This window comes from Diaphorina citri, unplaced genomic scaffold, assembly GCF_000475195.1.
Source record: "Diaphorina citri unplaced genomic scaffold, Diaci psyllid genome assembly version 1.1 scaffold363, whole genome shotgun sequence".
NCBI lineage: Eukaryota > Metazoa > Arthropoda > Insecta > Hemiptera > Psyllidae > Diaphorina > Diaphorina citri.
This window is the reverse complement of record NW_007377798.1, coordinates 72,715-88,392: the sequence shown is the minus strand read 5'-3', so window position 1 is coordinate 88,392 and position 15,678 is coordinate 72,715. Positions and strand designations below refer to the sequence as shown.

General features: G+C 38.6%; 1 protein-coding gene across 1 annotated transcript; it reads left to right on the top strand.

The window, feature by feature from the left end:
- The first annotated feature begins 5,736 nt into the window (after nt 1–5,736).
- LOC113466935 (protein expanded-like) lies at nt 5,737–14,694 on the top strand. The gene is made up of 4 exons (XM_026822765.1): nt 5,737–6,223; nt 11,248–11,395; nt 14,130–14,229; nt 14,690–14,694. The coding sequence occupies exons 2-4, from the start codon at nt 11,273–11,275 to the stop codon at nt 14,692–14,694; spliced, it is 228 nt and encodes a 75-aa protein (XP_026678566.1). The 5' UTR covers nt 5,737–6,223; nt 11,248–11,272.
- The last annotated feature ends 984 nt before the right edge of the window (nt 14,695–15,678 follow it).

Genomic DNA, 15,678 nt, shown 5'->3' with positions numbered 1-15,678 from the left:
GTCAGAGAGAGAGAGAGAGATAGATAGATAGATAGATAGATAGATAGAGAGAGAGAGAGAGAGAGAGAGAGAGAGAGAAGGTGCTGGAATTCCGAGGCGTTGCATACCAGAGGCGGCGTTTGTTCTCTTACTTCTCTCTCTCTCTCTGTCTGTCTCCTTGGATAATTTTCTTTCCCTCTTTCCTGTATACAGAATTCCTCCTCTGTATATGGAATTCCTCCCTCCTTCCTGTAAGCTAATGGTAACCAACAGAGCTCAGTTCCTAACCAACTTGCAGTTTTTTTGCCAACACAGTCGTCCCAGTCAAAGGCTCAGAAATCCACATGGAAAAGGGTAGGACGAGTTACTGTCAATGTGGGGGATGGGGGCACCTAGCATGCTACGAAGGCTATTCGGCAAATCCCCCAATCCTTTCAACACGATTAGACACGGAAAAGAGGAAGACTAGGAAGAAAAGAAGAAGTTAAAGCCACATTGCTGGAATTCATATCAGCTTGTGATTTGCCTGAGATGACAGTAAGTTTTAAAAGTCCAATACTGACTCTAATCGCAGTGGATAGGGTGCTTGTCAGTCTAAAAGTCGCTAGGTAGGTACTAGTCTTTTATGTTTATTTATGTACCAACCTACCTAGGTAATAGGTACTATCTATTTTCTCTTTTTCTTGTATTTTGTATTATCCTACTTTATTTTATGTTGTATTTTTTTCCTTTGTTTTAAAAAATTTAAGCAAGGTTTTATTGTATATAACATTTTCACCTATGTTGTACCAAATACATAAGACCTTGTTTGGACTGCGGGAGTAAAGGGACTTTTCAGTCTCATTCTGGCAGTGGCAGGACTTTTCAGTCTCATTCAACCCCGTCTGTACACGGGAAAAGGCGAAGAAAAAGAAAAGGAGTGGGTACTTATTCTCAGTATTTTATAGGTAGGTAAGTACCTAGTTTTATAGGTAAGTACGTATAGTAGGTACTCTCCATAGTACCGAACAAGGTACTCCGAGAAACAAAAAACAACTGTTTAGAACTATGGACGATCAGCTGTTCTTGTTTTGTCGTATTGGTGACGTCATAAATAATCGTGACGTCTGCAAGTCAATCCAAAATGGCTGCGATGTTCATTCTTTCAATGCATTTTGCATACTTGCGAGTTATATTTCAGGCGTAATTTGAGAGCTGGGTAGTTTCATTTCTTCTTGTTTCGTCCAAATCCAAAACATTCTGTACTCGTCCATCAGCTGATATTTCAGGCGTAATTTGAGAGCTGGGTAGTTTCATTTCTTCTTGTTTCGTCCAAATCCAAAACATTCTGTACTCGTCCATCAGCTGCTGTCTATCTGCAGCAAAAGATGAACCTCATTTTCTCCATTTTTAGGTAAGCTAAAGGCTCGTTCCCACTTGTGAGTTTTATCCGAATTTTTCCGAATGTCCAGTAGGCAATTGATTTAAATGAGTGTTCTCTCTACGCACGACATGATTTTTTTTCCGAACGACAAGTGGGAACGTTCCGATAGAGAAAAAATTACCTTTGGTTCTGGCACTGAAACTTTTCACCTGAAAGAGCTTACCAAAAGGTAAGCTGGTGGTTTTCAGGCGTAATTTGAGAGCTGGGTAGTTTCATTTCTTCTTGTTTCGTCCAAATCCAAAACATTCTGTACTCGTCCATCAGCTGTCTATCTAGAAAGGACAACAAAAAGATGAACCTCATTTTCTCCATTTTTAGGTAAGCTAAAGGCTCGTTCCCACTTGTGAGTTTTATCCGAATTTTTCCGAATGTCCAGTAGGCAATGTGATTTAAATGAGTGTTCTCTCTACGCACGACATGATTTTTTTCCGAACGACAAGTGGGAACGTTCCAATAGAGAAAAAATTACCTTTGGTTCTGGCACTGAAACTTTTCAACTGAAAGAGCTTACCAAAAGGTAAGCTGGTGGTCTCTTAGGCAATCATTCTGATGAAAGACCTAGGTAGGTAGGTACCTCTACACATTATTTAGGACCTTCCATACAAGGACCCCGGCCCTGCACCCTGGTTGGCATGTTAGGTACTCTTGGAATGTAATGTTTATGTTGAATGGGAATATCTTCTTCAGTGCCTAAAGTTAGAGATCCCCTGCACCCCAATTAAAAAGTAAATACCAAAACCTAACCAGTTGAGGTTTAAAAAAGTAGGTACCTACCTTATAGGTACTTTCTTCAGTGCCTAAAGTTAGAGATCCCCTGCACCCCAATTAAAAAGTAAATACCAAAACCTAACCAGTTGAGGTTTATAAAAGTAGGTGCTTACCTTATAGGTACTTCTTCTTCATTTACTTCTTCATTTTGAGGCATGGGGTCGAATTTAAAATTTACTGAAATTTCAGGTCTTTGCCTTGGCTTGAGGCTGCTAGACCGATAAGAAGAGAAACATTCGGTTCAATTGACATCTCCACCAATGTTTAATATCTCATTGGTGGAGATGCCAAAACTACAACCCCATCACCACTTCCAATCACATTGCCTTCAATTGAGAATTTGTTTATTTATGTACCAACCTACCTAGGTAATAGGTACTATCTATTTTCTCTTTTTCTTGTATTTTGTATTATCCTACTTTATTTTATATTGTATTTTTTCCCCTTTGTTTTTAAAAATTTAAGCAAGGTTTTATTGTATAACATTTTCACCTATGTTGTACCAAATACATAAGACCTTGTTTGGACTGCGGGAGTAAAGGGACTTTTCAGTCTCATTCTGGCAGTATAAACAGGGTATACCTATTCTATTCTATTCTATCTAGTTTTATAGGTAGGTACATAGTTACTTATAATGGGTACCTAGTCAGCCCATAGCAATCACCCTAGTTAGTACCTACTGATTGAGAGGCTGACGAAAAAACCCCAACCCCGTCTGTACACGGGAAAAGGCGAACAAAAAGAAAAGGAGTGGGTACTTACTCTCAGTATTTTATAGGTAGCTAGGTACCTAGTTTTGTAGGTAAGTACGTATAGTAGGTACTCTCCATGCGACTATTGTGGACACAGCTTTACGTTGGTATATTTTTTGACGTCTTTCATATATGTTATCCCTTTGCCATCCTTTCCCTGTCCCTGTCATATTTTGACAGTCCCAGAAACCCAAACTGATACATCATTGTCCCGTCTCGGGATTGTTTTGGTTTCCAATGTGGGGGATGGGGGCACCTAGCATGCTACGAAGGCTATTCGGCAAATCCCCCAATCCTTTCAACACGATTAGACACGGAAAAGAAGAAGACTAGGGCTTTTGATGAAATTCATAACAGCTTGTCAATTATAATATTGTAAGGTACTTCGGAATCGCCATCTGTAACGTGATTTGCCTGAAATGGCAGTAAGTTTTAAAAGTCCAATACTGACTCTAATGGCAGTGGATAGGGTGCTTGTCAGTCTAAAAGTCGCTAGGTACTAGTCTTTTGACCTATGCATTTGAATATCTATGCATATCTTGTAGGTCCAAGAATAATTTTAAAGATTTTTTACTTTCTTTCAGAAGTACCTACTGATGTATCCAGAAATGTATGAAATAAGAACTTGGTGTTTGGAATGTAAATGATGTTAAAAATATTGAGCATCTACTATTCTTCTTCACATTGCTCTCATGAATAAAGTGAGACCAAAGAATAATAGTCTTTTGAAACACATGTACAAAAGTTTGACTCTAATATAGGTAGATAATAGGTACTTATGTATTTAATATGTAGTAAATACATATGAATGGCATCTGTACATATTCGTAGTATATCAAGCAGAGAGGAATGTTAATGATACGGATATATATAATGTACATAGGTACTATGGTAGAGATGGCACCTCATGTCCTAGGCCGCCTCTAGAGCCAGTATAGAGTATAGCCTTCATGTTGGAATGTAGTCTACTGGGGGCGGCTCATAGGTCCAAGTTCCATAAGTCTAGGTGTCATCAGGGACCACAATTAGGCTGAGTGGAACAGGAAAACTCAGGCTCCCTTTGGGTTCTATCCTGGATTTTTCTTGTTTTCAATAATTTAAACAAAGTCTCAATTGAAAGCAATGTGATTGGAAGTGGTGATGTGGTAGTTTTGACATCTCCACCAATGAAATATAAAATATTGGTGGAGATGTCAATTGAACCAGATATTTCTCTTCTCTTGATGTCCGTGTTTGTAAGCTTCATTTTGTAAACCAAAAAGAAGTCATCTAAGCTTAGAGGAGATATTTTGAAATGAGAAACAGAAACAAAATGAAGGTGGATAATGACATCTCCACCAATGAAATATAAAATATTGGTGGAGATGTCAATTGAACCAGATATTTCTCTTCTCTTGATGTCCGTGTTTGTAAGATTCATTTTGTAAACCAAAAAGAAGTCATCTAAGCTTACAGGAGATATTTTGAAATGAGAAACAGAAACAACATGAAGGTGGATAGTGTGGACATTAAAGCCAGTGAACAGAATAACCTCTTGTCTCTGGTAGAACCAGACCTACTACACCACTATAGTACCAGATACCAGATCTAGAACCTAGAGCCACACAGCTAAGGAATGTGGTTTTCCCCACCACACCATGACTGGTCCGCGCAACACAGTAGCTGCCTCTCTACCTCTCTGCTTTGCCCAGGCAATGCCTTAGCCCGGCAACAAGAATCTATTTCTTCATTTATTATTCTTCTTCTTCCAAATCAAGGAATTCTTACTGGTGAAGGGGAAACGCTGTAGAGTTCCGTGGAGTGTGCTGCGAAAAGTTTCCCTCCATTGCATTCTGAACAAGATCCGAATATCACGTGCTTTTGCGGAGATTTTTTTGTTGTTGTTGATCCGTCGGTCATTGTCATTTATGTGTGCAATAATTCTTCTGGTTTGTGTACATTTTCTTTAATTTTTATTGTTGTTTTTTTCCCGATAGTATTTTTTCAGTTCATTTTCAAACACGTTGTGGATTTTCGTTTACTAACGCGTATTTCGTTTTCTTTTTTATTTGGGATACATTGGGGAGAAAGTGATTGGATACCGTCCTATTGGAAACCATGTGCATTGGATTATCATGTGATTGTTATAATATGCCATGATAAAATAACAAAGTTTGTCTTTCTTATCACATATTTTTTTTTTTCCTAACCAAAATTTTCTTGTCACAAATTAGCAGTGAATTTAAATTTATTTTTTAAACAGTACTTTTAGACATACTCGTACAATCTGCACTTACCTACTGTACTACTATACATTTTTTTCCCATTCAAAGAAATGGTTTTGATACATGCTTTTACCTTTTTATTCCTAACCAAAATTTTCTTGTCACAAATTAGCAGTGAATTTAAATTTATTTTTTAAACAGTACTTTTAGACATACTCGTACAATCTGTACTTACCTACTGTACTACTATACATTTTTTTCCCATTTAAAGAAATGGTTTTGATACATGCTTTTACCTTTTTTAATTAACTTAACCTACACTTAAGCCTTACCCAAATACCTATTTTGTTATTTAACTAAATTTCTTGTACCCATGTAGGTAGATACCTAATGATTCCATACCTGGCTGACTTGAGATATATTTTCTCCTCAAATATTTAGGTGTCTAAAGCTATTAAAATTAGTAATCAAAGACATCACTAATGATTTTATGATTATGTATCACCACTTACTTTAATGGTTTCATGATTAGTTCAATAACAAATTAATTTTGTATTGAATGCTAAGTACAAACCTAACTATTTGTATAGGCACAGTAGGTACCAATGGTTTCATGATTAGTTCAATAACAAATTAATTTTGTATTGAATGCTAAGTACAAACCTAACTATTTGTATAGGCACAGTAGGTACAGTGTTAATTTTTAATGACTCCAATTTGCGTTCAAATTAGAGTTGACTACCTCATCAAAACAAAAATACACATGTTGGTACATAAAGATTACGTTCGACACTACCTTTTTACACTTTAAATATTAATTAAATTTCATCTTCTCCTCACAGAGAATATGTCAAATAAATAAGAAATATATTAAAGAAAATAATGCTTTCATAAAGTGAATTTATTATACTTGAGTGATAATCTGGTGGATTTTAAAGTGAGTGCATCTTACCTTTACTGATCGGATTACCACATTGGATACCTTATCATTTGGATTATCTACACTTACCTGGATTACTTACCTCACTCATTCAGCAATGCACTTTCAGCGGGTTCGGACATATTTTGGAATGATTTCTTAAAATTGCCCAGCGAAGGTAAGCATAAAAAAATATGTACGATGTACGAGTAAAGCTGTGTCCACACATAGTCGACGGCCGTCGATCAACCGTATACGGTTTTAGTCGATACCTCACTCATTCAGCAATGCACTTTCAGCGGGTTCGGACATATTTTGGAATGATTTCTTAAAATTGCCCAGCGAAGGTAAGCATAAAGGAATATGTACGATGTAGGAGTAAAGCTGTGTCCACACATAGTCGACGGCCGTCGATCAACCGTATACGGTTTTAGTCGACATCGATCGATGGCCATGGAGTACGTGTGGACACAGCTTAAGATGAAAGGGGCTGTCTTTTGTCTCTCAGAGGAAATGAACCTAAGGGTTTCTCAATGTATAATTAGGACAGTATAAGATAGAAGGTAATGAATGAAATAGACTGATGGAAACAAAGGTTAGGGTATTAAACAGACACTTCTACAACGTGCTTATAGCTTTGTTTTTGTACTTTTCGTGTACATTTTCAGGTTAGGGTATTAAACAGACACTTCTACAACGTGCTTATAGCTTTGTTTTTGTACTTTTCGTGTACATTTTCGAAGAAGAAGAATAACAGATATTTGAACACTCAGTTTTAAAATCTTTTCACCCATACTAAGAGCTACAGGTCAAAGGTTAGGGTATTAAACAGACACTTCTACAACGTGCTTATAGCTTTGTTTTTGTACTTTTCGTGTACATTTTCGAAGAAGAAGAAGAATAATAGATGTTTGAACACTCATTTAAATCTTTTCATCTATACTAGAGCTACAGGGATCTACCTACAATAACAAATCACAAAAGAACTACGGAAGAAATAATTACAGTCCCTGTTGAATCCTGATTGTTAACAGAGGTTTACAAAAGTGGGATGTTTGACGTCTCCACTACCGCTTACCTTTTCTAAACTACGGAAGAAATAATTACAGTCCCTGTTGAATCCTGATTGTTAACAGAGGTTTACAAAAGTGGGATGTTTGACGTCTCCACTACCTACCTTTTCTGGGTACCCAAAAGAAATTCTATTAATAATTAATTTAGTGGAGATGCTCTTTTGACCAATCTACCATCTGCAAACCACAATCTACCATCTGCAAACTCAGGTACGCCTGATCAGGTCCGCCAGTAAGGTCTACCTGATGAGCTCACACTAAGTATCAGGTAGACCTGAGAGGTACGCCTGAACAGCTTCGCCTGTCAGGTCTACCTGATACCTGATGAGCACACACACTATGAGGTAAACCTGACGTCCCTGAAAATTGATCTACTGATCTGAACGCACGGAAGTACGCCATCTCCAGGCCAAATTCCAGTAAGCACGCCTGATGTGTATCCTTACACGAACCGATTCGGCAGGTTTTCCTCATCTTTAACGATCGGGTTCCTCTGAAGATAAACTTTTAAAATTCAGAGTTTCAGACAACCGTCTGACGGTCTGATGTGATGGCAAAGTCCGAACGTGTGTGGAAGCCAGGCCAGGCTATCTTATCAACGATTAAAATTTACTGAAATTTCAGGTCTTTGCCTTGGCTTGAGGCTGCTAGACCGATAAGAAGAGAAACATTCGGTTCAATTGACATCTCCACCAATGTTTAATATCTCATTGGTGGAGATGCCAAAACTACAACCACAACACCACTTCCAATCACATTGCCTTCAATTGAGAATTTGTTTATTTAAAGCACGCCTGATGTGTATCCTTACACGAACCGATTCGGCAGGTTTTCCTCATCTTTAACGATCGGGTTCCTCTGAAGATAAACTTTTGAAATTCAGAGTTTCAGACAACCGTCTGACGGTCTGATGTGATGGCAAAGTCCGAACGTGTGTGGAAGCCAGGCTATTCAGACAGTTTGAAGTGATGGAAAAGTCTGAACGTGTGTGAAAGCCAAGCGTTTTAGACGGTCTGATGCGATGGCAAAATCGGGACGTGTGTGTGGCTCGTATTATCCGTAGGTAGCCAGATCTATGTACACATAGATACCTAAGGTAACTAGATAGCTGCCTGACTAGTGCTCCACTTGAAGATAGTTATTATCTCACACTGTAGGGAGAAAGTGATCTGAGTGATCCGATATCTAAGCTAGTCCTGAGTCAGAATGCTAAGCAAGCCTCATAGGTACCTACGAGTACTCAGGTCTACGTGAGTATACGGGAAAATAATATCGTAGGTATTTCAATATGTATTGTTTTAAGTTCAATATGGAAAATATAGGGAGAAAGTGATCTGAGTGATCCGATATCTAAGCTAGTCCTGAGTCAGAATGCTAAGCAAGCCTCATAGGTACCTACGAGTACTCAAGTCTACGTGAGTATACGGAAAAAATAATATCGTAGGTATTTCAATATGTATTGTTTTAAGTTCAATATGGAAAATACTTTGCTTCCAAAATTGGTTTCATCCAGAGATATATGTCGGGAATTTTATTGCTAAAAAATCATTCCTAAAGAAAATTCATGCAGAAGGGAAACACTTTTGATACAATGCAATCTTGAATGCGTTGAAAGTTAAAATTAGCTCATTTGTTTAGCTCAATTTTGTACAGAGCCAGCATCCTAATCTTTCTTCAGTTGAGGGACATTTTTGTCTCATCATCACAGCAGTATTATGTAAAATAATATCTTCGGACCCCTGTTTAGAAGAACTAGAGGTCTATCAAAATCATTCCTAAAGAAAATTCATGCAGAAGGGAAACACTTTTGATACAATGCAATCTTGAATGCGTTGAAAGTTAAAATTAGCTCAATTTTGTACAGAGCCAGCATCCTAATCTTTCTTCAGTTGAGGGACATTTTTGTCTCATCATCCCAGCAGTATTATGTAAAATAATATCTTCGGACCCCTGTTTAGAAGAACTAGAGGTCTATACTAAAGATCTACCGATTCAGTGTCATCAATTTTGGCACTTGGCTTATTTAGATTACCCTAACTGGGGGACTTTAAACTGGGAGTACTCGTATACCAGCCTGAATTCCCCTTGCTAAAGAAATAGCAAAGGTTGAGTGCGAAGGGCATCCACTCGTAAAATTTGTAGCCAAAACCAAATGTCAGCCCAAAGCAATCACCCTAGTTAGGGCTGATTGAGAGGCTGAAGAAAAACGCTCACCCCGTCTGTACACGGGAAAAGGCGAAGAAAAAGAGCTTATTTAGATTCAGTTCATATGTAGGTATATTATCAACAAAACTGGCAACTCTGAATGAACACACTTTACTTGCGTGAAGTATAGGCTCGTCACCTTTCAAGTAAGGATCTATATTATCAACAAAACTGGCAACTCTGAATGAACACACTTTACTTGCGTGAAGTATAGGCTCGTCACCTTTCAAGTAAGGATCTATATAGGTATACATGACATGAGATTATATATAGAGAATACCTGAACCAACTCGACAAACCACTCCATGGCGAGTTCGATAAGATTAAATTTAAGTCATAGTAAAGAGTATGTTGCTTGATACCATGTTCCCTCCAGTCACATGCTTAGGCTATTTCAGTGGTTCTGCTAAACTGCATGGTGTGTGTGTCCCCGGCTGATTCGACATAGTCACAACAGACCAAGAGCTCAGTCTCAGTTGTTAGCTCAGTGAACTTCGGATCTGGAAGTTGGTAGCTCGTGTGAGGTCGAGACAACAGACCAAGAGCTCAGTCTCAGTTGTTAGCTCAGTGAACTTCGGATCTGGAAGTTGGTAGCTCGTGTGAGGTCGAGACTTCATAATTACTTCATACACAAAAAGTGCTTAGGTGTAGGGGCAAACAGCCCTAAAGGATGGTTTAAGCTTCTACCAATCTACGAGGGTCGAGTCGTAAATTTTGAGTATTCAGGAATAGGTAATTTTAATAATTTTGATGATGAGCATTTATTTTTCATCAGATTGTTATTTGGCAGATTCTTTGATTAGCTTAACCATCGGAATTGGACTATGAAACCAAGCTTTTTTCCTTAGTTTTAGGCTTTTAGGTTTTTCTAGGTTCCTCTTATAGTTTTGTGCAAACCGAACCAGTTTGTGCAAATGGCCTGAGCTGATTAGCTTAACCATCGGAATCGGACTATGAAACCAAGCTTTTTTCCTTAGTTTTAGGCTTTTAGGTTTTTCTAGGTTACTCTTATAGTTTTGTGCAAACCGAACCAGTTTGTGCAAAAGGCCTGAGCTGTGGTATTAAGTTCATAATGCTGTTTTTATGGAAAAAGTTCCTTAAGGGTGTCGGCCATTGGGGGTTTTACTTAGTTATAGACCGGGGCCCGGGGGTTTGGATACCACTGGGACTGGTGCAAGCTACTCGATATTCAATCTGGTTTGCTCAATGCTCAACTTACTGGTCAACTTGTCTTCCACGTTAGTGCAAGTTTGAGATTCTTAGTTATAGACCGGGGCCCGGGGGTTTGGATACCACTGGGACTGGTGCAAGCTACTCGATATTCAATCTGGTTTGCTCAATGCTCAATATACTGGTCAACTTGTCTTCCACGTTAGTGCAAGTTTGAGATTACCTAAAGCTGGGTACACACGATGAGTCCATTCGGCTCCAGTCCATTGTCAACAGTCGAAATGGATTAAAGTCGGATCATGTGCAAGAGACAAACGGCTAGTGCACGAGACCATCAAAAAAAGCAAGCGCTTGTTTCCAAACTGCACTAAGTTTTGACAATTGGAAAACCTTGGACGTGGATTTCTTTACTAATATGGGTGGAAACTTTGAATTCTTGTATTGATTGCTAATGCTAGTTTATACATATTTGAACACACTGGCATTTTTTATTTACTAATTCCCGAGTTTACAGTCTCAAGGTATGTCCAAGCATAGTCGATCGCATCGACAAGATAGATTCACCTCTTCACCTCGTTGATCGACGAGGTCGACTATTGTGGACACAGCTTTACGTTGGTATATTTTTTGACGTCTTTCATATATGTTATCCCTTTGCCATCCTTTCCCTGTCCCTGTTCCTGTCATATTTTGACAGTCCCAGAAACCCAAACTGATACATCATTGTCCCGTATCGGGATTGTTTTGGTTTCAGACGTTACCGGTACGGGATGTAAAGCATGCGCAATTGCTCTGTCAGTGCGCCAGTACAGTGCTGTAACGCTGCTGAGTTATCCGCACCGGGTCTAAGATTCGTCGCCGTTCATCTTCTCACCAAACAAGTCTTGTACTTCATTGTCGAGGTAAGTGATTCCAATGGTATTGTTATCTATTAGCCTACCTATTACTTTTGTTTCAGCATCAGGATTAGCAAATAAAAAAGTACCTACTCTCAATTAATAGGTCCCACACAAACTCAATATTTTTACATTAGGTAGAAACACTCTACTATCACGTCACGTGAAGTCATGGGGACTTGGAGAGTCAGAAAGATGCTGTTCAAAGTTTTCTCATAATCTTGTAGGTAATTATTTCGTTCAGGACAGCCACACTACCATCACGGTACGGACAGCCAAACTACCATCACGTTACGTAACGTGACGGAACGTGAGGGTGTTGTGGTTGTCGTGAACGAAATTACCTACAATATTATTGAAAAACTTTGAACTACATACGTATTTACTTTACATATAATTATACATAGGTGTGTGTTTGATTTATTCGGAATTCAACTTCTAGAAATCTCTCTATGAAAAGTTTAATCCATAGAACCATTATCAAACCATTATTTCAACACGTATTATAGGTACCTGTGTATATCCTCGTATAAGATAAAATCATATCCAATATACTACTTTAAATATCCTGCAGTGATCCCCCCTCCATATTCACTTCCACCTAAGGATGAACAGGAAGTACCTCCCCTGGTTCTGAAAATCCTAAGCTCTGAACTATTGTCTGTATTCAGGGGTCATTCTGATGAGTACAGAGAGAATAGAATAGAATATACCGTGTTTATAAATACTGTCAGAACGAGACTACAATATCCCTTTACCCTTGCAGTCTGCAGTCTAATCTAGCCTGGGCTAATTTTATACTAGAATCATTAGAGCAACTTTTACGTTGTTGAAAAATCTGGTGTGACCATCACATGGCTTTCCAAATTGTTCATCTTATCCGAGGGTTTCAAGTACTGTTTTGGGGTAGGTGTTCTTTTCCCATACCTTTTTCGATATCTCTAACCGTTTATGGTCTATTTTGAGTTTTGAGGGATTCCTTATTTCAGGCTGTATATTGCAGTTTGGGTTTGGTCCGTAAGGCCCCTAATTCTGTCCCTGATCTGTTATGACGTCACATAGTAACATGCTGAGGGTTTAATTGTGATTTCCTGAGCCTGTAGGTTAATTGTTTCCAAATCCCAAACTCTAATACGTCATTGATTTACTGCAGGCAGGTATGTACAGACCTATAGTTATTTAAGTAAATCCTTCGAAGATAGGCTAAGGAAGCGTGCCACACCTTTAGTACCTAAGCATTGGTAGGTATCTATTAATTAGGTATTGCCATGTGTGTCTAAATTTCGTAACTTTGTACGTATATTTTTCATTCAAATACATACCTAGTTCTGCATACAAAAACACCAAACTTGACCCATTCAATACGTATGTAATGTTCCGGGACAGATTATAGACTTTTGGGCCAATTTCAGGGTCGAAAAGTATTCACTACAAAGTCCGTATGTAGCTGATGCCTCTCATTAAAGTTTTAAATATACATATCTATAAAGATATCAGCCTAACCATGTTGTTGCACTTATTTGGGTATGGATGGATGGTCTTATGTGAATTCCATGCTGGTCAAATTTTAGATGCCGAAAAAGTATATTTTCCATACTCAGTGCCTTAACCTTTTGTCGGAATTCAGGTCTCCTACTGAGCTTCAAGTAGATTCTGAGATATCCAAACACTATAGTAGGTACTATAGTGTAAATCGAACAGTTCAAGATTACATGTGCTTAAGAAGAAGATATGCACAGACTTTGGACCATTTGTTTCAAAGTTCAATATTCTTCTAAACCAAAATCCTCGCATTCCATTCCAGTGAACATTCCATAATATACCGATACCAGCTCTAGATCTTCTTTTGAACCAACAAAGAGTGACCCAAGTGAGGTAGACACCTATCCTGGGTATTAATGATAATTTGATAACTTTACCGTTTGTGTTGGTCGTAACATTACGGGCTCGGGGGTCGGTCTTATGTGTTATGTGATAATTTGTCGAGAGCTGTACAAAAAGTGAGACCTAGCATTCTTCTCACTCAGGGATGTTGCATATCGTACCACACAATTTAGTGTACAGTTCTCTAGTCTTCACGTTAATAATAAAAGCGGCACTCTTGTGATCACCGCCTTGACAAATAATAAGCCACGCCAGACATTCGTAAACACACTGTATATGTTACCTGTTATGTTTAAAGGTGACCCTGAACATTGTGTTTATCTTGCGTCCATAAGGTGAGAGCGATGTGGTTTGAGGTTTTCAAAACATAGTTGAAATTCCTCGATGCCAGCAAACGGGAACCTTCAAACGGGCAGTTCCAAGTTGTTATCTTGGCTGTGATGTATTTGTGTAGGCGACTAACCATACTTCCATGTGTAGAGCATTGCCCGCTCTGTCACCACTGAGGAAAGTTATATGAGTTTTATTTTGTTATGGAAAAAATGTACCAGACCAGTTTGCGTTCAAAGACAAACATAGCGAGAGATCGGAAAACCTTGGACGTGGATTTCTTTACTAATATGGGTGGAAACTTTGAATTCTTGTATTGATTGCTAATGCTAGTTTATACATATTTCGAACAGGTTAATTTTTGAATTTTACAACATTTTTACACCATTTTTGGTTGAATTAGACGAGGAGACATGTCCTGCGTTAACTAATGTGATCTCTTTATGAAGCCACTGAAACAAAATCCCTTCTTCCATATTACACCGAATTATTGACCTAATCAATTTGATTTTGATCCTGATTTCAGCCGAAAGCCCGCACAAAGGAGTTGCTACAGAGAACATGCCAGCACCTCTCGTCACAAGGAATGCTTGGAGCAGACCTGTTCGGTTTAGCCACAGATTTAGGTAAGTTGGTTCAACCCTCTTCTTTTTCTTCGCCTTTTCCCGTGTACAGACGGTGTCGGAGTTTTCCGTCAGCCTCTCAATCAGCCCTAACTAGGGTGATTGCTTTGGGCTGACATTTGGCTACAAATTTTATGGATGCCCTTCGCACTCAACATTTGCTATTTCTTTAGGCTGGTATACTCCCTGTTAATAGTCCCCCAGCCAGACTAAGCTGGTCTACTCGATGCTCGATGTTTAACGTCCACCAGTCAGACGGGTTGAAGTTGGTTCAACCCTACACTGGAAAAATTCCACCTTGAACTTCTAGGACCTATAGGGCATTTAACAAACCAGGTCAATATTAGGCGTGAATCATTGGATTCCAAAGTGCAAATGGCATATGTATGTACGTATGCTGCTAATTTGATTAAAAATAAAATACTTAATTAATACTCGTATATTCGAACATTTAACTACTCAGACTAACTGAGCGAATAGAAAAATCATCAATTCTGAAGAACTAAACTAGGTAGGTACATACGGACATAGGTACATACATTGTTTAACGTCCACCAGCCAGACGGGTTGAAGTTGGTTCAACCCTACAATGGAAAAATTCCACCTTGAACTTCTAGGACCTATTAGGGTATTTAACAAACCAGCTCAATATTAGGCGTGAATCATTGGATTCTAAAGTGCAAATGGCATATGTATGTACGTATGCTGCTAATTTGATTAAAAATAAAATACTTAATTAATACTCGTATATTCGAACATTTAACTACTCAGACTAACTGAGCGAATAGAAAAATCATCAATTCTGAAGAACTAAACTAGGTAGGTACATACGGACATAGGTACATACACACTACTCAGACTAACTGAGCGAATAGAAAAATCATCAATTCTGAAGAACTAAACTAGGTAGGTACATACGGACATAGGTACATACATATACTACTGCAGAGTACATTCATACGAGTACCTAAAGTACTGACAAGACTTCTTCATACCAGCAATAGGCTATAGGAACCTATAATGAACGCCAACCAGAATACCAGAGTATCAGTGACTCGCTGAGGTCTAGTAACTTTAGGGTCTAGGATTCCGAGGTATTTCATGGTCATCCACTGCCGAAATTATACAGGGTGTCCACCAAACTAGCTGAACCATATGAAATTGATTCCCAAGTTCAACTTATTGTTCCATTACAAATTTTCGTCAGTAAATGGTTTCTTCAAATTGAATTGATCCCGAGGCCAAGGAAAACCTAGACCCTTGACAAATGGAGTGCGCTTGAAGGCATGTGATGTGTTCCAATCCACTCGCCCCACCTACCTACATATAATATCACGGGGCCCACTCAGCCTCGTGAGGAAAATGAGTAGCTATGACATGTAAATGCGCATAGCGACCGGTGCCAGCATGGTAGGTAAACATTCTTTGTTTAGGATTGAGATATGTATTGGG